The sequence below is a fragment of the Astyanax mexicanus genome, chromosome 2 (genome assembly GCF_023375975.1).
Source record: "Astyanax mexicanus isolate ESR-SI-001 chromosome 2, AstMex3_surface, whole genome shotgun sequence".
Classification (NCBI taxonomy): Eukaryota; Metazoa; Chordata; class Actinopteri; order Characiformes; family Acestrorhamphidae; genus Astyanax; species Astyanax mexicanus.
In genome coordinates, this window is record NC_064409.1 from 14,693,390 (window position 1) to 14,718,227 (window position 24,838).

General features: G+C 37.7%; 1 protein-coding gene across 5 annotated transcripts in view; it reads left to right on the forward strand.

The window, feature by feature from the left end:
* ano2b (anoctamin 2b) overlaps positions 1-24,838 on the forward strand; it is a 103,865-nt gene that overhangs the window by 24,427 nt on the left and 54,600 nt on the right. For all 5 annotated transcript variants that reach the window (XM_022671293.2, XM_049473424.1, XM_022671292.2 and 2 more), the window contains 10 exons: positions 10,454-10,552; positions 12,968-13,122; positions 13,312-13,366; positions 13,691-13,742; positions 14,420-14,475; positions 14,586-14,642; positions 16,051-16,115; positions 16,244-16,378; positions 19,515-19,675; positions 21,792-21,874. In XM_022671293.2, coding sequence (XP_022527014.2) covers positions 10,454-10,552; positions 12,968-13,122; positions 13,312-13,366; positions 13,691-13,742; positions 14,420-14,475; positions 14,586-14,642; positions 16,051-16,115; positions 16,244-16,378; positions 19,515-19,675; positions 21,792-21,874 — 918 coding nt within the window. The remainder of the gene's footprint in view (positions 1-10,453; positions 10,553-12,967; positions 13,123-13,311; positions 13,367-13,690; positions 13,743-14,419; positions 14,476-14,585; positions 14,643-16,050; positions 16,116-16,243; positions 16,379-19,514; positions 19,676-21,791; positions 21,875-24,838) is intronic.

Below are 24,838 nucleotides of genomic sequence, written 5' to 3' on the forward strand. Positions count from 1 at the left end.
TAATTAATGTAATCCATTTTTTTAATATATTTTTATTGTGTTTTAAATTTGTTAAATTGTTTAAGGGCAATCATTTTACTATTACTTAGTTTAATCACATATAAATTGTATTTTCTACAAACTCCTATTAAAACTCCTGCACATCTTGCATCGATCAGTGTTAGCCTCTGGCCACTTACTTTGATGGATGATGTGTGACGGCACCTGTGAAATAAAAAAAAAAAAAAATATATATATATATATATATATATATATATAAATAGTTAAATAAATAATTAAAAATTATTGCAGTTAATTAATTAAAAATAAACTACATTATTATTAGTTATTTAAGCTTCCTTAAACAATAAAATGAAACATTTAATTAATTCAAGCTCATTATAATAATATTTATTTCTCATTTTAATTATTTCATTATCATTTTAAATAACCCTCCGTATTTTATATCCTCAAGCATCTTATTTCTGTCCACAAAGAACTACAGATTATTTCCTTGTGGTCATAATTTTTTCTCGTTCCTTCTCCATAATGATAATAGCAAATATATTCAGCTGCACCACCTAAAAACATCATTATTTATGATTTATTTTGGTTTAATTCTCGTCATTTCCTCTTTATCATGGTAATAATCTTCATAAGAAACCTGTTTATTCTCATAATTTCTTCTCCCTCATGATCACGACAATCATCTGCTGCAGCACCACCCAAGCAACACCATAACTACTGCTTTATTTCTGTTGAATTCTTTTAATTTCTTTATTCCCATCATGATCCTGGCCGTCATCTTCATGTGGAAATGTATTATTACTGGTGCTGTATTTTTTGTTATATTGTTATTGTCTCTTTTCACTCATTTTTATGGCAAACCCATAAAGCAATACTATGACAATCATCACTACTGGAGCTTTCTCATTACAATGGTTATTAGCTTTATGAGAACCATCACCACTATCATACTTAGCTGACTGTTGCTTTATTGTAGTTTTTATTCTTACTATTCTTTCTCCATCATTTTTAGCATCTTCTTAAGAACCATCCCGTCTGTAATTCTTACTGACACTTTAATATTTTTGTATTCTTATCTAGTGCTGGACAATAATGATGATTTCATATCGATATTTATCATTATACAAAATACCTTAGAACTTAAAAGTGATCTGTCGTATTTTTCGCACTATAGGGCGTAACGCATTATAAGGCGCACTTTGATCAATAAACGTCTATTTTCTGGTCTCTTTTCATACACAAGGCATACCATACTATAAGGCACATTTTAAGAGACACTTTAAAGAGCTTCTAATTCAGCAGGTCTCACTGCTGGTTGGTGGTGGTGAAGGGTAGCTAACTAAGTTAAGTAAAGCTAAGCTAAGTAAACAAAACTGTAATAAAAAAAAGCCTTTTTTTTAAGACAAACGAGCGCTGGACATTAATCTACACAGATTTCTCTCCTAAAAACTGTTTATTTGGGTGAACAAAGCACTTCCATTTATTTACAGTAAACTTAGATTACTGAATTTCATTAGCATTAGCGGTTAACTGCTCCTGCAGTGCTAGCTGGGGTCATGAGCAGGCTGCTGGTCGATAATACTCCCCTCTGAACGGTGAAATAGCCGGTAGCGGCTAATGCTAATGCTAATGCTGCTTTAGCCTCGGTGCTGGAGAACTAAACTGAAACTCCTAAATAACACTGCAATTTGGTGAAGTGGCTTTACTGCTCCTTACAACCTGACAGGTAAAATGTATACACACGTAGGAGGCACTGAATAAAAAGGTGCCCTGATGATTTTTTGGAAAATAAAGGATTTTAGGTGGGCCTTGTAGTGCGAAAAATGCGGTATACACATAATACACATATCATATCAAACCACAGACACTACAAGGGCTATTATAAGATCCCATGTGATCTTGTGAGAATAAAGCGGCACAAACACACACACACACACACACACACACACATTGTTCTGTTAATTCAGTGGTCTGCTGAGCCTCGTGTTCTCACCCACACATTCCCGCCTTCACAGTTTAAACTGCAGAGTGACATGGTATCGCAGACACACGCGGAAGCAACGTATTGAGATTCCGTCATAGGTTGCCATAGAAAAGACAAAGTCTGTAATGAGGTTTAAAAGAGGTTGAAATGAGGTTGCCAGTTGAACACAGAACGCTGACAAGGGGAATTAGTCTATAGACACTTGAGATTTGGGATCATACAGACAAAATATTGACAAATATCTAACTCTAAATATTAGCATCTAATTTTTAAAAAATTCTTAGCAAGGCTGGTGTATTTTATTATTACAGAGCCACATATTTCAGTTATAAATGTAAAAAGTAATTTTAGGAGTAGCTTAATATAACCTAAGGCATGTGTGACTTTTTTGTGAATTATTTGTAATTTTTAGGTGAATAAAGCTACATCAGGCTATACAAATTGGCCTAGGGTTGTAAAAGATATACAGTATTTACAGCATCTGTTACTGACTGATGTTCACTAAAGGTAGCTTTACTTTTACCTTTACAGCATTTAGCCGACACTTTTATTCAAAGTCACAAACAAGGTTATTTCTATTACAGAGGTGGACCAATGTAATATTAGGAGTCTTGTACAATGACTCTTATTAGTGTAGCGCAGCATAATCACCCAGACTGGTAATTGAACCCCAGTCTCCCACATGTTGTGGAAGCTCACCTGCAGGTAGTGGTGTTATCCACTGCACCAACCAGAAGGTGTAGCTGCTGTCAGTTTACTGCATTCAAACCAAGCATAAACGGCTGGGCACTATGGGCTACTGTAAACTGGCAACATCAGTGCATCTTTTATACTACTCAGATATGTTTAAAATCAGAATTATATAACATCGACTAAAATTAAGAATTTATATCATGATATAAATGTTGCTCATATCGTTCAGCACTATTCTTGTAATCTTTACGTGTTTACTGCCATTTATTCATGTTTTTATCTTTATTCATTTTCTCGCTCATCGTAGAAAAGCAACCACAATCACATCATGCATTTTTCATGCTTTATCACTGATGATATAATCAATTCTTCTCCCTTATGGTCATGAACATCATCTTCTTCAGCAGTATCATCAGTAGTATCGTTCTCATCACTGTCAGAACCACATGTTGCTCAGCTTTTGTTCGTGTTCTTCATAACCGCCTGTCATGCATCTTCATCGTGAGACATCAGCATTCATCTCTGCTTAATTATTCCAAATGTCAGAGGCAGGATTCACCCTAGCATGTGGGGACCCTTCCGCTTTTGTGAGTTTGGAAGCCCCTGAAATGTCACCCACAGCCGGTTTCTGTAGCGCAGGCTCCCCCTCAGCTCACACTGAAATCGACCTAATTGCCATACCCTGCTGAGATGAAGTACTAATTGGAATATCTTATCCTAATTAACCTTCTCAGATCCACATGTTATTTTTATCTCACTTTTGTGTGGTGTGTGATTTTGTGTGTGTGTGTGTGCGTGTGTGCATGTGTGTAGGTGTGTGTGCGTGTGCGCGTGCATGTGGAGGGCACAGGAAAAGAGAACTAAGAGAGCTAGAATTCAGGGCTAGGCTTCATGTTTCCATGGGTCATCATCAGAATACGGGTGCCTTCCTGCCCTCTAAACTTCAAATATCTAAAAATAAAAACTATATATACTACATAGAGGGGTTGGACAATGAATCTGAAACACCTGGTTTTAGACCACTATATATATTGTCCTGATGCACAGTTCTGGTGAAAACAGTAGAGTTGAGGTGCACATTGAATTCTGTCGTGATTTGATCAGCCGTGGTTTTTTGTTTTTTTGATACAGTCTGGGTTAGCACCCAAACATCCCTTTCAGACAGCTTCCTCTTACAGCGTCCACAGTTAATCCTGTTAGATGTGGTTGGTGCTTCTTGGTGGTATGCTGACATTACCCTGGATACCGTGGCTCTTGATGCATCACAATGACTTGCAATTATGTGCAATTAATGAAGATTGGCAACCAGGCAGGTCCAATTTAGCCATGAAACCTCCCACACTAATGACAGGTGTTTTAGTTTCATTGTCCAACCCCATTTAAACCATTTAAACTATATATACAATACATACTATATTGACTATAAAGCATATTTATTAGATTTTTGACTACACAGAAATCTTATAATCACAGCTTAATCAATTTACACTTTTTTATTTTAACTTATATGCAAGTGCGTCCACCCTGTGATGGCAAACTTCTTTTTTTTATCGAAAAATGAATGGCTTGACCTAGAGTTGCAGATTTTTTTAAATGTTGAATTGTTTGTGGTGACCTTGTTCTGTTTCAAATAAGCCTTTGGATTTTCTAAAATAATTTTAATTACCTTGATATTTTACTGCGAAAGGGTGAACAAAGCATAAAGACAATGTAAAACATACTAAGTAAAAATGTTGTTATTATTAATTGCTGAACATGCAGCAGGCTTCTTTAATCACTTGAGAAGTCTTAATACTTAAGATGACAGGGTAAACAGGGAAGTCTTAAACACATTTAAATAGCTTGAATTTTTTATGAAAATAGCTAAATCATCCATATGCACTGCAGACATGGCAAAAAAACAGCCAAAAATCAAATAAACTTGTATAAAAATGTACAAGAAATATTTTAAAGTGAAGGTTAACCTTAATGTATATTAGTAAATCTGGGCCCTATTTTGTCTTTCTATACTGCACTGGTCAATTGCACATTTACAGCTTGATTTAGTGTTTGTCTGTGTGTCTTTAGTATCACAAAAGTGCAAAAAATATGCATTGCGCAGTTTAAAACGTGCCAAAGGCATTTACTAATTCTCTTACTTTGTCATGGATGTGTTTTGGGCGTAATGTTAAATAAACCAATCAGTGTGCCAGTTGTCACTCCCTTTAACAGCCAGATGCGCTCAGCCTTTGGCACGTTGATATCTTAACAGTGCGTCGCTTTTGTTTGTCTTAGCAGAGGATACTGACCTGCGCGGAAACGCTGCAAAGGTATGCCAGCAGCTCATTTAAAGGAACACCAATGTTATTTTATTTTCTATTCATTTTTTATTGTTGATGTAAATGCTGAATTCGCACTCTGCAGCTCATCCATGTTAAGGTGTGGGGGGTGTACATGTGCTGATCCCATGCAGGCCAGACTGTTGACTGGTGTCAGGGTTTTAATCAGTCAGTGGCGCACCTATATTTTCAGCCACCAAGATAGAAACACACCAGATATTTACCTGAACACACCTCACTTCAAGACCACCACGCTCTTCAGTGTAGATATATTCTCCAGCTCTATTTTAACGGCATGGACACACGGCAACGAGGGTGTACGATAGAGTAAATCTTATTTTTTTTGTTACTCACTGTTTGTACACAGTAAGAAAAATAAGTACAGATTTGTAGTTAAAAATGTACAAAGCTTGTTCCTGGGCTGTACCTTATATTGAGGTACAACAGAGTACCTTTCATTGAAAGTCTTTTTATACCTATGTTGTTGGTACCAGTAAAGATTATAAAGATTATCATATCATCAACTTAATATGTGTCAAGAACTTGATCTAAAATTGCCTGGCTTTCAAATGTATAAAAATTAATTAAAATATATATTCCTGCCATTAGGAAAGAGGAAACACATCTGACCCTGTAAAGACCAATATTATACCTCTGTTTTTCAGTGTGTATGAAATTTAAACTTTAACCTGCTGCAGACACACAGGGCACGTTATATTAATGTTGACCCACATGATCTCTCCATCTCTCTTTCTCCCTGTCGGCGTTCGTCAGCATCGCCTCCTCGTCTCTTCTGAACGCACCGCGCTTATGCCTTGGCCGTGATGGCATAGCTGAGAACGGCCAGACAGATAAAGTTACTATCATCACCATGCGGAGAGGAGGCAGCTTAAGAGTCCTGTTACATTGCCCACACACTCACACTCACACACACCGACACACACATGCATGCACACTGTTAAGCTGAGCTCCGTGTTGAAGTTTATGTAATCGTCCCTGCAGGGAGCTGCTGGATAAAGTGACCGTTTACCTCCATTAGTAACTGTTATCTGCATGCAAAATATTTTTAATGTGTAATTAACCCCCCGGAGAGTACAGAGGGTGTGTCCCATCAAAGCCCTGACCAGCAGCGCAGAGACGCACCCGGCAGCTGGGACCAGGCTTTCCGTCCCAGTTATGCCACAAGCTGCTGCTGCGGCTTACAGTCGTGGGGCACAGTGGCGCATGGGAGTAAATGTATACACTTTCAGTCGAAGGTTTGGACACAGCAGTTCATTTTCACTGTGTTTTCTTCAGATATTAAAGCTATACACCAACACACACTGTATTATTTTTTGTAAGCAAAACGTGTTAAACAAACCAGAATGTGCTTTAGATTCTTTAGACATTTATTTTTGAGGACAGATCTACACATTCTTGGTATTTTAATCTCAGTGTCTTTATGAGGTAAAGTCACCTTGAATAGTTTTCTTAGCAACTTGAAGGAGTTCCAGGAGGTGCTGAACAATAGCTGCGAAGCTCCAACGCTTCATGCAGTGAAGCTCCAACTCAACCCAAATAACCTCAAATCACCATCTCAGTTGATCAGGTTTAGGTCAGGGGATTGTTAAGGCCAAACACTTTTTTTTTTACTGTTTACCACATACTAAGAGACACTGTATATGTAGTAGACTTGTACACTTCTTGCTGTGGGCCAGTGATATGAAAAGATATGCTAGCAGACTGGCTTTGCATCCAAGGAACAGCATTCTTGTCCTTGTTCTCGTCTTTGTAGCTTGGTGTCTCAATAAGGAGAAAGCTGAATTGCAAGATAGTTTAAATTAATCACAGGAAATTATTTCAATTTCTCAACAGGGGAGATTTTTAAAAAACAAGTTAAACAGTCTGTTAGTGACATACAACAATTTAATTGAATAAAATGTGGCAAAATAATTTATAGTACTTGTCGTTTACCGCTGTCTCTTTGCTGTGAAGATGCTTGAAGATGAGGAAGAAGACACCGCAGACATTGCCTGAAGTGTAATACAATTATTTATTACAAAAGACTAAGCAATATCTTATCAAGGCTTCCTAGGCCAGCCTTGGAGAGAGATGTGTTCCCAATTCTGATTTCCTCTTCCCCTCCCCACTCTTGGGTAATGTTATGGTATAATCTGGAAACACTTAAGCATAAATAGCCATACACATAGTCATAGGCGGCGTCTTACCTAAAGAATAAGTACATACATTAGTGAAAGAGCATAAAGAGAAATAAAAAAGGAGAATATAAAGAAATTACTGAAAAATATGCTGAAAATATACTTCATACTCTTCTAAAGCATGGCATCATTTTTTATGTTAATACATTTCTTTTAATATGCATTGCGTATGTAAATGTTTCTGTGAAATGGCAAAAATTGCAGTCAGTGCAAACTAAATTTGACTAATTTAGTTATTTTGTAGCTTTTTATTCATCCAATCATCAATGAATAACACAGTCAAGACTAACAGATTAAGATTATATCAGTGTAAACCATATGCAATTTCTGGATACACTAACATGCCGATTTAATTCATTTTAATAACATTTCATTTAGAATTTCATAACAAATATCAAAAAGCAGCTTAACACACGAGTCTCTTTTAGTAAAGTCTCTTTAAGTAAATACAAAGAGAACAGTGGCGACTCCCTCAGACTGAAAGGAAGAAACCTTGGGAGGGACCGAGACATGGCAAAAGTCATGGGATAGCAGTATGTAAACTAATCATGAAGGGAACATCGACACTTGTGTAAGTTGTAATGTTTTATCTTGTGAGTGAGGTTGATTACTGGCCAGCGTGTTCATGGCAAGGTGACGAGAATGTTTTGAAGTGAAGTGATAGATGGAACATTCAGTTTCAAAAGAAGTGTGGGCATTTAACATTCCTCGATCCACAGTTTCACGTGTACTGGGAATACGTTATAGAAGGCGTTACCCTTCACAGTGGACAGCGCAGTAGATGGTTGTGGTCATGACCCTCCATGTCTGGCTACAATTGTCCACGACAACAGATAAAAATCGCACACACATTCAGTGCACTCCAGACTCCTCATTCATCGCAGTGTTCTTTAGCTTTTTTAGCATTCTTTAACTCCTTAGCTTAACAAATCTTTGCCAATTTTTACCTGTACAAAAGTATCTGTAAAACCATGTAAAACCATTTTTCAATGACATCTACATTCGTGCATGTGTGACCACTATAGCCGATATAAAATGACTCTCAGCAGTGTTAACTTGCTTTAACAGCTTTGACATTGAGAACATTGAGGCCAGACAGATGCAGCACAATATAGATTACATGTAAAAACATAAGGTAGCCTGAGGGGAAAGACTACACTGTGATGGGGAGTGAGGGGGTAGACATGCCAAGTATGCAAATAAATGGTGCCATGAGCCAATGTAAGCCAATGAGAATGGTATGGAAAAGGCACAGCCTAAGGATCACAGTATTTCAATGAAACAATGATCTTCCTATATGTTCCCATAGTGTGTGGGGTCTAAAAACCTATGTTTAGTCCTCCAATCTTTTCCCAGGCCACCCCAACTGTGAATCATAAATATAATAATAATTATATATTTTATGTAAAATAAATAATTACAAATCAGCACCCTGTAGTATGGAGTAGAGTAACCTGAGACTCTGAGAGGGGAGGGGTCTCTTAAAGGAACACTGCACATATATCTTGTAATAAAAAAAAAAAAAAAAAAAAATCTAAAAAGCAGCTAAAGTTTTTCCGGGTTTTTACTATATTTTGATCATTACATGTTCAATTGTATAATTTTAAGTCGACAACAGGAGCTCCTTGTCAATCATTATCTAATGCAGCCAATAATCTTAACAATATTTCAAAAAAAGGCAGAAACTGCGGAGCAGCCAATCAGGTTATTATATACTTATTCAGGATAAGACAGTTGTATCAGAATCGGTACTCTGTATCAGCCGATACCTGAAAAGCTGGTATCGCTATTGGTATTGGTAAGGAAAAAGTAGTATCGGTGCATCCCTAACATATACCTATAAAAAGCAAAATCAGAGAAACTGATTCAGAAACTAAAGTGGTCTCTTTATTTTTTTCCAGAGCTGTATGGTGGCCGTGGTGGCTCAGCGGGCTATCAATGACAAGGTTATGGGTTCGATACCCGGGGATAGCTGGCCGCCACTGTTAGGCAAATTTTGTGAGAAACTCCCACAAAGTTTTAAGGATCAGAGCTGTCAGCCTGTGTGTATAATCTGTGTGGTATTTTATTCAGGGCAGATGGTGTGGTGTGGGGAGTTTGATGACTGGCAATGAATAAAATCAGGAAAACTTGTGAAAAATGTCTTTTGTAATGGATTTAAAAGTCCTCTAGTCTAGGTCTGGCATTTAAAACAGCTAGAAAGAAATCCATTTGGTCAGTACTCTAGTAAAGTTCTCTCTAGGACTGTAAGATGAATCATATTTTTATTGTTATCGTGATATGCAATAACATTGTGAGTAATGGTAGACTCAAACTGCATTACCGGTGTGCAGCATCAGAGAAATCACTTCTCACTGCAGACTGTGCTCACATTACTAGACTGGAGGTAGAGCGAGGCTGAGCACAGTAAACTACTTCTTACCCAGGAAAAAAATGCTAAAAAATCAATGCAGATAGCCCAAATTTTGGTTATAAATTTTTGGGATATTATTTTGTCATGTTTCAAAAAGATATCAGAATATCTAACTGCGATATCACACATCAGGTTTTTTGTCCATATCATCAGTGTTGGGCACTGATGATATGACTACTAAAAGTAATTATAGTTACTAGTTACTTATCCAAAAAAGTAACTGAGTTACTCCACTATAAAAGGAACTAGTTACCAGTAAACGTAACTATTGCGTTACTTTTGTGTTACTCGCCCCCGTAGCCCCCGCCTCCCGGCCCCCACCTTCTCAGAGCGTGTTTTATAAGCCAGATGAATAGAGTGCATGACAGCAAAGACAAGAATCATTGCTTAGGCGGTTATCTCATACCTCATACCTCCCCTCCCTTGTGACTCACACACACACACAACGCACACACACACACTTGCACCTTTGTCTGTATGCGCAAAGTAAAAAAAAAAAGTTAATTGAGCGCCTAAAGTAACATGCAGTAACGGGATGTTGGAAATGGTTACGGCATTATAGTGACAGTCAGAGTAATTAGTTAGATTACTCGTTACTGAAAAAAGTAACGGCTTATTTCAACACCGTTATTCCCATCACTGCATATCATATGATCTTAGTTCAAGTCATGACAAATATTAGAGTTTACAACTGCAATGCAATGCAATTCCGATCCCACACAGAGCATTGCCACCGGACTAAATAACCAATCCTCTCCAACTGATCCTGTCTCTCTCTCTCTCTCTCTCTCTCTCTCTCTCTCTCTCACTCTCTCTTTCTTTCCTTGTGTTTCTCCCTCAGCATAAGGTCCATGGTCAGGGCTTTATCCGGGTACACGCTCCCTGGCAAGTTCTGAGCAGAGAAGCAGAGTTCCTCAAGATCAAGGTGCCCACAAAAAAGGTGAGGAAGTTTCCTGTTCCACCATACTTTATTTTTCTCCTTTCTCTCCTGTGGATTTCAGACACAGTTAGTGTCTCTGCACCCAGTGACTGGTCTGCTGGCTTTGGATATTTACCTTTTAATTTGTGTGTGCATAAAAAAAAAGAAGCAAACCAAATATTTGAGTACAATTGTCTCTTTTGTTCATCATAGAATTGTAAAGCAGAGATTCTCATTATATTATCCACACATACATACTGTAAATATTAGCTTGTAAGGACTTTATAGTTATTGACATCATTGTCACTAAACAATTAAATAAATGAACACATCCAAATAAAACCAATTACTATTTAAGCAATGCTGTTCAAAAGCACTTTTGGTTCAAATCAAATAATTTTTTTTATTAAAGTTGCACAGCAGCTTTACAGAAATCCAGTTAAAAGATAAAGTCCAATGACACATAACACGTTAAACACGTAAGAAAAAAAACTCTCTCTCAAAGCTGTAGTGAGAGACCTTGGGAGGAACCAAGACTTACAAAGTCTAGCTGAGGTCAAAAAGTCACCATCCCACCAAATAAGTCTGCTATTATTATTAGATGTACAATAATTTCTTATTGGATTTATGTAGTACAGAGAATGTGAAACATTATCAAAGTATATGTGACAGATTAAGCAGATCTATATCAGACTATATCAGCCTAAATAAGTTATTAGAGCTAGAAGGTAACATAGACAGGAGGGCACCTTAAAACACTGGCATTGCTCTGCTCCACTGTCTACTAACCTGAGTGATGCAGTAGTGCAGCGGGCAGAATGACGGCATCAGCATCTCAGCTTAGCACACTTCCCTATGTCCTAGAACCTCTTATATAGGGTAAAACTACAAGGTGATGTTCAATCCAAACACAGTTCGAAATCCGCCAGCATAAACAATACAAAGAGGCCAGTCTTTTGGTCTTTATATATGCCAGCTGTAAAAATAGCTTAACTTCTTAAAATCCACTTCAGGGACATAAGAATATTTACAGCATTGTGTTTCAACATGCATTGTTTTAGAACAGACACCAGTTATTTCTGGAATAGAAACACACTTGTTTAAGCCTTGTGACTGCTTACAAAAGCTGTTACATAGCTAATCCTCACATTAATACTGTTAATGAATATGTTATTCAGTGTTCATGCATGCAGCACATGCAGCTAGTCATCAGATAAAGTGTTAGTAAAATGTTGAAGCACTGTATCCGTGATAAAAGCTTGTGTGAAAGAGGAGGCCTGTGGTGTGAGCTCCAGAGGAAAGTCCTCAGGCTGCTTCCAGAACCCCGGAGAGAGTCTGTATGGAGGAATGGCGTCAAATCCTTTTATGTGCTCTCCCTCATTCACTGTAACAGTAGGCTCACTGAAATGGAGGACACTAAGCTTTAATAGTATTACATCATACGTATTAGTACTGCGTTACTATATTCTTTTATATCCAACAACTGCCAATTACTGACTCCCCAATGTTAATTACTTACAGTAATTACAGAATTGGTCATTTTTATATGAATTTTCTTTCAGCATTGAACATTATTGAAATGACTGATCATTCTTTTATTTATTAGCTCTAAAGGAGTGACAGCTTTTCAAGTATGAACTGTTCAGTATAATAATTTTAGAATAATTACAGTGACCTAAAACCAGCATAATTGTAATAGCTACATTGAATCTCATGAAGAATAGACTAATAAGCTCCAAAAAACATGTCTTGAAATTTGATTAAATCATTTTACATTGGCTTTCACTGAAAATGTTTTTTATTGTGTAAAGTTGTGGAGTTTTGTCTGATAGCGAGTATATGTACAGGCACATAGGTAGTCATTATATTAGAAATTAGATATTAGTCACAATAATTACATTATCAACGTATTGTACAGTATACGGACATAAACTTAATCATTTTTCCTGACCTGTATATTGCCTGTTGTGTTTACCTAGCAGGGAGAGTCTGATGATATGTTGACATTGTGTTATTCTAGGTATGTTTTATTTATATTTTAATTTAAAATATTTAAAAGATTTAATTTTACAAATTAATAAAATTAATGAATAGATATCTTTAATAATCCAAAGTTAATTTCTCTTTAAAGGTAATGCGTAAATGAATTATATTACTGTTCTACTCTACAATTCTGTTCTACTATTCTTCATTATAACAGTTAAATGAAATTTAATTACAATTAAATGACAAAAATGTTTTTTTTTTCTGGTACATTTTGTCATTCATAAAAGTCTAATGTTCTAATCTGCAGTAACTGTATTGCAGCATTGAAATAATACATTACAGTTACATTACTGTATGTTTTGTTGTTTTCCAGCATTAATCAGCATTAATATCAGCAGATTGATTGTGCCTCATGTTTTGCTGTTTTTTTTAACTGCTTGTGTCTCACAGAGCTATGAGCTGAAAGAGGAGAAGGGTCTGTCGGGCACGATGAGCACGATATGGAGGAAGATGAACCAGCCATTCCAGCCTAAAGTTCCCAACCTGCAGGATCAGAGCCGCACCAAGTACCTCTCGCACAGCTTCTCCCGGGACAAGCTCCACCTGTGAGGAACCTCTGGGGAACCTTCAGGGCTGGGTTGTGGGCGTAGGGGAGGGTGATATAACGAGATGTCTGCTTGTGCCAAACGCACCTGAGCTTCTCAAAAACATAAACCCTGACTCAGGGCTTTTACGGTTCTACCTGTGCTATACCATTAACTCAGTCGTCCTGTAATTTGTGTGGTTTGTTTCAGGTACAACATCGAGTCCAAGGACACGTTCTTCGACAATGCCACCAGGAGCCGTATCGTGAGTCGTTTATCGCTTATACTTCTTGCTGGCATGAGGGGTCATCTTGTTTAATTGGGTCAGCGTGGTTGGAACTGGCTGGCCTGCTTGTTGTGTGAGGCTGCTGGAATAATGTGGTTATTTACCAGCAGCCTGAGATGACGCTGCCCTCTGTAGGCATATTACTAGGAAACAATACCTCTGGGACTCTTCCAAGAACAGTTTGTTTTGTTTGTCTCTCTCTTTCTCTTGCTTTCTCTCTCTCTCTCTCTCTCTCTCTTGCTCTCGCTCTCTCTCTCTCTCGCTCGCCCACCCTCTCATTCTCGAACTCTCCTGTCCTCCCAGGTGTATGAAATCCTCAGACGTACCGCCTGCACGCGGACCTGCCAAACCATGGGTTAGTAATGCAATAATCCGTAACGCAGCTCGGCCGAGGCAAAGGGGGTATAGAGAGGGATCCTGAGGAAAGCCAGGCCGGTGTGACAGGCCCACTGGGTCCGATGCTGGCGGAGCTGGGTGTTGGAGGCAGGCCTCAGCCATATGCTCTCCTGGACCGATCTGCTCAGCAGACGGACACTGCCGGCAGCTACGGGGATATCGAGGCTAACTAACAGAAGGGGTTGGGTTCACGCTCTCTTTATCAAGCCTTTACTCATTCTCTCTCTTTCTTTCTTTCTCCCTCTTTCTCTCTCTTACTGTCTATCTCTCTCTCTCTCTACTCACTCAATTGCTCTCCTCTACTCTGACTCCTCTGCTGTCTAAACTGGGTCATGCAATCCCAGGATTGGGATCGGAACAGAAGCAGCGAGTCCGTAGGGGGCGATGGAGTGAAGTGGTGGTCCCTCCCGCTTGTTGCCGGGGAGCCACTTTATTAATCGAGGGCTAATCACCGGAGTGTACGTGTTGCTCCTTTGAGGACTGATTAATTACTTTGATGAAAGCCCGTGTTCTACATGTCAGCCGCCTTTCACTTTGAAAAACCCAGTGCTCCAGCTTCACACAAAGCACAGAAACACAGGAACTGTCGGGCTTTGACTGACCGGGTCTTGTAGTGATTTCTCTTTGTGCTTGCAGGTATCACCACACTCATAGCTAAAGGAGTGTACGATTCCGCCTTTCCCCTGCACGATGTGAGTTAACTTTGTGCATTTCTTCACCTGTATCGGCTTTGATTAACATAATTAAACAAACTGTCCACCCTTCCTATGTTGAGTTTTGATGATGGTATGATCAAATGCAGGGAGACTTCAAGGGAGAAAATCATAATGTGCAATCAGAAGACAAGAATGACAGACAGGTGACAAGCCATTCTTTTTTACACTCTCAAAAATAAAGGTGCCCAAATGTATTCTATAAAGCAACACTCAGGTGTGTGAGTGGAGAGCAGGGTTATGGTTAGTGTGAGGTGTGAGAGTGTCATATGGACAAAAAAGGTGAAAAAAGAAGAATTCTTCTCAAGACCAACGGACTCTCATTATGTCCCCTATTTAAAACAGATATCAGCTATCAGTATTAGCATTGCACTAGGCTAGCATTGCTAGTGATGCACGTTAAATACATATTAGGCAAGATTTTAAGCATCTTGAAACATCTTGAAAATGCTGGGGTTAGTGAGGCTATCCCCGCTTTCTGAGTAGGATATCTGACCTGTAGGAGCAATCCAGTTAAAATGTTCTACTCTGATCTAGGACATTCTGACTTCCCAGTTCAAGTGGAAGGTGGTATAAAATCACTAATTCAAGCAAACAGACCATGTCAAAATAAAAGTCACTAGTACAACTAATAAGCTGCGTCATAATAAAAAAAACTAATACAATCAATGTAAAAAGTCATTAATGCAGACAGACTGTATCATAATACAATCACTAATACAAACAGACCAAGTCAAAATAAAAGTTACTAATACAAACAGATTGTGTCAAAAATAAAGTTACTGATACAATCAAGCAAACAGTCTATGTCAAAATAAAAGTCATTAATACAAACAGACCATGTCAAATTAAAAATCACTAACACAAATGAACAAACCGTCCGAGTCAAAATAAAAATCACTAGTACCGGCAGACCATGTCAAAGTTAAAATCATTAATACAAACAGACCGTGTCAAAGTAAAAATCACTAATTAAAACAGACCATGTCAAAATAAAAGTCACCAAAACAAACAGAGTGATTTAATTTTGTTATATTTTATTCCTGCTACTTTGCACAGCATTGGTTTTAAGATAAAAAAGCAAAAACAAGGTGGATATGTATTTATTTTTTCAACAGAAAATATAACAAAAAAATGTTTTGAGTCTATGTTCATTATTAATATATTTTTTGTTGGTTCACAAATGCATAAAAGAACCCTTAACTTTAATTTCAAATATTATTTAGTGATTCAGCCATTTATAATTGATTTATAATCTGAAAAATGTATTTTTTAGTTCAATATCTGATAACATTTTTTAAATATCAAAATAGCCGTTTCAGCCCCACTCACCTCAAATCTTTCCATCCTGTTAATGTGAGATTACTGAAAACTAAAAGGATCTGTAGCTGATGAAAAAGCAGATCTTTGTTGAGTCTTTATATCGAAATCAAGAATCACATAGGAACCTTTATTTTTAAAAGTGTACTTATGTATTTCTAAATAACCCAAACTTTTTTAGACATAAAATCATCATGTGTTTTTATGCAACCTGAACTCTTCTTACTGTTTCAGCTCTTACATGATGAGTGGGCAAGATATGGAGCATTTTACAAATATCAACCCGTTGACTTAATCAGGTAGATACAGTTCCCAGTGGAACTTGCTCACACTACATCTTACAAAATGAGATCGCATGATAATGTGCTGCAGCATGTGTTCCCAGACCAATGGTTTTTGATGACTTTCTGGTGACCTTTGCCCTCAGGAAGTACTTTGGGGAGAAGATCGGCCTGTACTTCGCCTGGCTGGGTGTCTACACTCAGCTGCTGGCCCTGGCCTCATTGGTGGGCATCATCGTTTTCCTGTACGGCTGCTTTACCATCGACTCCAATGTGCCCAGGTACGGGACAGATTACACCTACTGTGTGCTGGGCTCTAGGCCTGGAGTGTGTGGGTGTCCGGCTGCTGGTGGCCTGGCAGGACTGCATTACTGAGGTCAGCAGGGTATTCAATAAAACGGTGGTCCTCTAATACGTGGCCACACTTATTTAAATAAAATATTAGTTATTGAGTATTATTTCTCTATAAATTCCATTGCAAAGCAGCCAGAAAAAAGATAAAACATTCCTTTATGCACAGCAAGGCTTCAGGCTTGAGGCTGTGCCTGTTGTAAAAATATCCCACAGAAAACATTGATGGAGTCAAGCTCTGCTAATCTCAGCAGCATCTCAACTCTAAGGAAAGCTGTAGCCCGAGGACCTGCAGTGTAGCATGCAGGCAAAGTGCAATCCAGTAGGCCAGCTTAATCCAACAGGCAAGGAAGGTTCATTGATGTGAAGTTCACCAGTATTAATGCGTTTTCTGACCCATGCGGTCTTAAAAATAAAGATGAGTGATAAAAGCATAAAAGAAAGTTTTTAGTTCGATAAAAACGTTTTTCCCAAAGAGAAACCTTTTAAAGCTTTAAAGAAGGCAATATAAATGTTCTCTTCCAACTGAAAGGTTATTCACACTGACATCTCTTATACAAAAACAAAAAATGAAGCGGTTTACATAGTATCTTGGCTGGAAAGTGTGTGTTGTATACAGCTCATTGAACTGGTGAAAGTCAGTATAATATGTGATAGCAGAATCTACAATGATGGAAGTGCTTGGTAATGCTCACATCTGTAGAAGCTATGAGGTGCTATCTTGTGAGTGAGGTTGATTAAACACTGTCCAGCATGCTAATGGTGAGGTGACTTGAATTTTTTTTAGCTAAGTAAGATCTAATTGGATGCGACAATCCATTTCTTAAGTTGTGTGTGCATATAACATTCCTCGATCCACAGTGTCGTGTGTTTCCTGGGAATATGTCATGAAAGGGATAACCACCCAAAGTGGACAGTGCAGTGGTAGTAAGCAAATAGACAAGCAAATCATATCTGGAACAGAAATCACAGAGGTCTCACACACATATTCTGTAGGTCAGTGCAGCATTTCTTTGCTTTTATTGGACACTATACTAGTTCCTGTCTCATGACATGTGGCATGCTAGTATAACAATTTAAAAACAGTGGTATTCAAGCTTGGTTAACTGGAACATTAACAAGCCTGTGAGCTAAAAAAGTAAGACCAATTATAAGAGTTGGTCTTTTTTTAAATAATCTAAATATGGCAGTCTGGATTTTGTGGATTTTGTCATTCTGAACTTGTGGGCATTGAAAGGTTGCCTGGGGCTAACACTCTAAGCAGAATATAATCCCTGAAGGGTAATGTGATCTTTTGAAAATGTCAATACCATTGAGAATACAGCCACTTGACAAAACACTAAAAATGCTGGGACATTAAGTTGACATCAGGTGCCCAGAGTGATTGTACTGAGTTTCTGCAAACATATTAAAATACTATAGACTGTAGTATTTAAGTAAGGGATTCTTTGAAGTGACGTAAACGTCCATTAGACTGTCTCATTTTCCAGCTCATTTTTATTGTTTGCTGTCTACAGCTAATACTAACAGAACAATTGGTCATGTATGTAGAATACATATGGGAAAACAAAGTCAATAATATATATTTACTTATCAACCATGACATCACTTGTTCTTGTATTGTTCTTATGGTCAGTGGTCTCTTTATATTGCTTAACTCTGTGTCTCAACTGAAACCATGCACCTGACTCAGAGATGATAGCCTTCTGCAGTACATTATCTCCTAATTCACCCTACACTCTAGCAAAAGGGTTCCATCGAGTACTCACAAAGTGTTCATGACTTGTCCCGTTTTGTCGCTTTATTCTATGAATTTATTTAATACCATGGGCTACTAGAATGATTGAAATATCTTCTGGGAATTAGCTGTCTGTCTTTCTCTCTGGCTGACGGGCTAGAAACTACAAAGAATTTTCATTCATGTACAGAAACCAATTCATCAATTGTCATTATAATGACTGAATGATTGTAGAGATTTTTTGCTCCCTCCTACCTTTACACACATACCAATCACAACATCCTAAGCACAGCAGACACCTGTGTGTGCCCAGTATTTTTGAAAAACAAAATATGGTCACCCGAGTTAAGAACCATAGTCTTGAACTCAGTAATGATAAATGCTTAATGGTAATACATACTACCTCAACAGGAAAGGAACATTGGCTCTAAAAAAAATGATATACCATAATACATAGTTGGAATTGGATTTTGTATGGCTATTGGTTTGGTTTTTGAAATCTCGTTGAGCTCCAAACACTGTTTGAATACTGTTTAGTTCCACCAGCAGGTCACCTGATTAATAAAGGATTGATTGTCAGTGTTTAACTATGTATATGTAGTTTAATCAGATACCTAGGACTTACACATCACTGTGTATTTGCTTAAAGTCAAGATTTGCTCATATCATTGGTCCTTGAGTTGCTTGGGAACAGTGGACTATGGTTGTGTAAGAATTCAGCTAGAAATTTTTAATTTATATCTCACATGCCTTAAAACATTACCTAAATGACCTAGTAGCCAGCACTCTCCCCCTTTATGTATTTTAATATCCAAACAAAACAACCTTCATAGTTAATGCCGAGTTGTTGAGATGTATAATATAAGACTGCAGTTATGTTAGTGGGGAGCAAAGACCAGCTCATCTGATCTGATCCCATTAAAAAAGACATATAGACATGTTTGGTGGGTCAGTACTGTATACCGACAGCACAAGGGGGATCTTTGCCATATTAATCAAGTGGTATACTGATATTGCTGTTCTGTGTATCATTGAAGCTTCATTACACAGTATTTAACTGTGTATAAAAAAAACTCTTGCAGTTTGCAGTATGTGGGTAAGAGGAAGACATAATTAGCTTTGAAGCGTTATAAGAATTCTAGTACTATAAGTGTTGTTAGAAAGCAGTAATACAGCAGTGTTTACAGTATATAATAAAACTATTTAATTAAGAGAAAATATAAAAAAATAATACAACAAATGTTTTTAATAAAACAAGTTGACGGGAAACTTCTTTTTGTGCTATTGGACTGATATAATCATGTGTTTCTGTGTTTTGGTTCTGCTAGTCTGGAGATGTGTGATGAGAAGCAGAACTTCACCATGTGCCCGCTGTGCGACCGAGCCTGCGAATACTGGCACCTGAGCACAGCCTGTGGCACTGCCCGTGCCAGCCATCTCTTTGACAACCCGGCCACGGTCTTCTTTGCCATATTCATGTCCCTCTGGGGTAAGCATCCATGTCTCAAACTACCTGAATTCTTTCACTCAGTCCATCGAAAGTCACATCTGATACACTGCAGGGCAGCCTGCCTATTCCTCAAGTCCCAATCATGGAGAACTGTGGTGTTCAATAGTATGATCTTCTGTCTCTTGACAAGCAGACAGTTAGAATGTTGTGCTACTCTACAGCTGCCAACCCACGTATGAACATGTATAATGCATAATGTATTATCACAGCTCGAGAGTGGCACAACAATCTAACTGCTGCTCCTCAAGTGTAAGGAGATCATAATCAGGTCAAATCCCAGCAAGGGCTCAGTGCTTCAAAAGCCTCCCAGTCTGAGAATGTCACTTGATAGCGGACCTAGTTCTAACCTGCAGATGGAAATAAACAATAACCAGATGGGATATATTACAGGAACAAAGACTCTTATACAATATTTAATACATTTCAGCTGCAGCTTAATAAGTATTTTGGGATATCAAAACTTTTGCTAATCTAAGTTAACTCTAAGAATGTCCTGAGTTTACATTTTCTATAGGGTTCAATGCTCCAGATTTGTAATGTAACGCTATGTCTAAAAGATAACAGTTTTACTTATCTAGTAAAACTAGCTTATAGCCACCTGTTAGCATTATGCTAACCGCTTACATCTACACAAACTTTCCTCCAATTAGGTGGAATTTCGAAAATGGTATTTATTCTCAAATTTTGTGTGCATTAGTTTTTTGACATGCATTAGTTAGTACAATTTATGGTAACACTCTAATTAATCTTGTTAGCATTAACATCACCAGGCATACATTTACTAGATAATGTTCACTACCATTGACAATATTTCCACTGCACAACAAATGCTACAATTTTCGATGGTTTAAAGTGTTTAACAAAAATATTTCCAAACAGACAAACATACATTTTATGGACAAAAGTGTTGGGACACCTTGTCAGTCATTAATACTTTCAATAACATGGGTTTTAAAAAAAGAGTGATTCCTGCTTTTGTTGGAGTAACTGTCTCTAATATCAAGTAAAGGCTTTCTACTAGATTTGGAGCATTGCTGTGATTATTTGATTGTATTCAGCAATAAGATTGCTAGTGAAGTCAGGATGTTGGATGAATGATCGCAACACCACCTCATCCCCAACTCCCCAATTCATCCAGAAGTATTGGATAGAGCTCCATCATTCCCGAGAACACAGTTTCACTGATCCGCAGCTCAGTGTTGGCGGACTGCATATTCTTCTGACAGTACATTACTCTTCAGGCACGTCTGCGTCAGCAAATAGCACAACTTACAGAAGCTGAATGCATCCCATAGATGGGGTGTTCACAAACTTTATGATATACAGTGTATGTTTGCACTGCTGACAGCTTTATAAAAGCTTAACAAATTAATCAGAACTGACAAAGATGGCCTCACCCATCTCTCAGTGCACCCAGACCATGCTATCCAATGTGCTGTGTGCTGCCTCAGCACAGCATTGCTCTGATGGATCGGAGGCTCGGAGCCCCAGGTGACGGGTGCCGTTAGTAAGCAGATCTGTTGGTGTGTCTCTATGGAGATGGAGATAAAGGCTTGTGTGTACAGTATGTGCGGGTGATGAATGGGCTGGGTGTAGCGTTACCTGTGCCTGTCAGTGGCTGCCTGGGCCTGGGTTTGGCCCTGCCATCATCAGTCCTTCTCCTGGAGCCTTTGTGAAAGTTCTTTGTCTTTCACAGCTGCGTGTGGCGACAGGGTATATGCATTACTCCTCATACGCAAACCCCCACTGAGGGGCAGGCGGAGTGTTTGTGTGTACAGTCATGCAGCCGAAGCAGCTGATATTTATCTGCTTTCACGTACGCCTTTCAGACCGAGCGCAAATGCTGCTCTGGTGTTTGTCCAAGGTGAATGGTGTGGTATTCTGTTAAATAGATTTGTAATCGTATCCTCAATTAGAAGGATGCTGGGGCTGTTAAAGACATGAGATTTATTACAGACTAAGTGAACTGTTAACATAATTAGTGTCTGGCCTTTTGTACATTTTTATGATGATGCCTCTCTTTCACACTGCCTCTCTCTCACTCCATCCATCTCTCTCTCTTTCTCTCTCTGTTTGTTCTCCTGGCCTCCCACAGCGGTCATGTTTCTGGAGCACTGGAAGCGAAGGCAGAACAGTCTAAACTACAGCTGGAATATGACAGGAATGGAGGAGGAAGAGGTGCGTGACTTATTGTATTGTAAACTCACAGAGATTCTTTAAATAATATCAGAAACTGTTAAATATGGTAACAGCGTAGGTGATAGTTAATGCTGGACAATAATTCAATACTAATCTTTGACAATCACAAAATGTTTTATAAACAGTGATATGATTTTTTTTGACACATTTCAGATATTTAAGTATGCATTATATACAGCACCGGTCACTGACAGAAGTTCAATATAGGACACATTAAATAAACTGACCAATTAGTTTGTAGGTGCTAATATACTTCTTTGTGGGCGCATTGTTTACTTCTATATCAGAATTATGTCACATTGACTGAAATAAAAAAATTATTGTAATATTTTTTTTTCCCATGTGAGACATATTGCCATGTGAGAGTATTTTTACACTGTCAGAAAATGGTATTGAACTGTATCTTTCTCTATCAGTAGGCCCATTGCTGTGAGGATGAGTACTATCATTTAAAAGAGCACAGATCCACTGCTCCAAAGCTTAATTATGTAAAGTTGTATACCCCTCTCCCCCATGCCTGGCATTAGGAATGGTGCCAATAGGTTCATGTTTATCTGCTCCTATTGTATTACTGTATTCTTCAAGTCATTGAGTGGTACCATCATAGGGAAGCTTTCAGTAGCATACCATAAGCTAGTAAATATAGCTGTAATTGCTGCAGCAAAACAATTAGCTTTAAGGTAGCACAACTTTCTAACTGCCGGCTTACCAAATATGAGGAGATAAATCCCTTAAGTTTAAATCCCAGCAAGGGCTCAACACTCCATTTTCAGATGGCCTCCCAGTGGGGCGTCATGTTATAGTGGGAGTTTTAACCTGCAGACGGGAACAAACAATAAACAAGTTGAGGGAGAGTGTTCTGTGAATGCCTGTGGGTGTCTGTGACACATTAAAATAAGTGATAATAAGGTGAAGTTCTGTGTGCACATGGGAGCATAATGACAGACATATCTTCTGTTCTAAATTCAGAATTTAATTGGATTGATATATGCCATGTTAAAATTGTATTAAATAATTCCACGGATTTCTAATTGCATTATGCACAGATTGGTTTATTTAAAACCAACAAAAATCACAACCCCTAGAGTTTGTCATTGATTGAATTGATTGAAGCCCTGTCACTTGAGAATGGATGCATATGTCAGCCCCTCCCATTCATCACCCACTTTACTCTGATAGGCTGCTCCCAGATGCATTGTTGACAGTAGTTTGCTTGATAGATGATACATGATAGAATCTGGCATGAGACCAACAGGTGTATCAGTGATACAGTTTTAAATTTAGTTTCAAAATAGATTTTTTTATTAGTATTGAAACTAAATCCCTCGGGAAAGTGAATGTATCATACTATTAAAACCCTTTTTGAGCACACAAAGAGGGACCTCAGCATTTCTTTGAAGTTAGAAACTAAAATGTACCTGTAATTGGCCTTTTTCTGACAGTGTAAGTCTAGATGTTATGTTAGCTTTGCTAATGCTTAAATTAGTGGGGTTTACCTTACATTACGTTGCCTGAATTTTTCATGAAAGCTACAGCTACAGTTAGCTTCTTTAAAGGTGCCGTAGAATGCATTTATTGAGCAGTTTTGAATTTATTGCTGTATACATAGTACGTATGAAAAATAGTCAGATGTGATTTTAAACAAAAAAAAACAGATGCTCTGATTTGTTTGTTTTTTGGCACTGCAACAATTGACTGGAGTAGCAAAGCATAGGATATCATAGGATATATGTATGTTGCACTTGTTTTTTTTTGTTCAATAGTGATTCTGACTGCTCTTAGAGCAGAACACAGTTAGCTATTTAGCGTACGAAACATTAGCCAGTTAGCCAGTTTAGATTTTAGCTCTAATTTGATCTACAATTCCTTCACTGGTATAATATTAACTTTTTTATTAGTTATATATTATAATATTAATTTTAACGTTTTTTTTGCCCTATAACAAGAACATTTTAATACTGTTGCTGACTTTTCTTTATTGTCCTTTCAGAACAGCATAAAAATCTGTTTAGCTCTGGTCTAATACAGTTCAGTGTGTTATTGAGGAAGCGGATGTTGGAGAGATGAGATGGTAAAATACAGTTGGGATTTGATTACAGGAGTATAGAAAAGTATATATTTTTTAGTATTTTAACAGTTATTTAGATTTTTTATAGTGTCCTCTCAGTGCAGTGTGAAGTTAGTAAGCTAGCTAAAGTCTTTGTATCTGGTTTAGCTAACCCTAGCTAATGAAATGTTAGAAATGTTTTTTCTTCTTTTTTCAGCTTTTTCAGCTCTAGTGTTAGCTAGATAAGTTAGTTTTTGAGTAAGTGGAAGATTTGTTCAAATGAGCTTTATTAGCACTTTAGCAAGAAAATTTAATTTATAATCCAAACACTTAGTAGTTAGTATTGATATCATCTCTTGCTGTCCTCTCAGTGCAGTGATTAGTTAGCTAATTTAACTAGCTAAAGGAATGCTAGAAAGGTTAGCTTAGCTTTTAGCCGTAATCTGGGCTAGCTTGGTTTGTTGTTCATAGGAGCTGCATTGCTTAAAATAGCATAGATTTGTTAGCAATTTAGCAAGCAATTATACATTTATTTTAGTAAATAATCCAATATCTTAGTAGATAGTATTGATAACCTTGGGGTCCTCTCAATGCAGTGTTTAGTCTCTGTATAACTCCAGTCTTTGGTTTGGTTAGCTAGGTTATCTAGCTATGGAAACGGTTAGCTTAGCTTTTCGTTTTAGTCAGAGGTAGTGTGGTTTGTTTTTGGGTAAGTGGAATATTTGTTCACAGGAGATTAATAGCATAAAATAGCATAGCTTTTAGCTATGTTAGTTTTTTGTTTTTTTTGGTAAATGTTTTAAAATCTTACTAGATAGTATTGCTTACCTCTTTTGGTGTTCTCTCTAAGTAGCTAGCTAAATAGCTAAAGAAATGTTAGATTGAAAGGTTAGCTT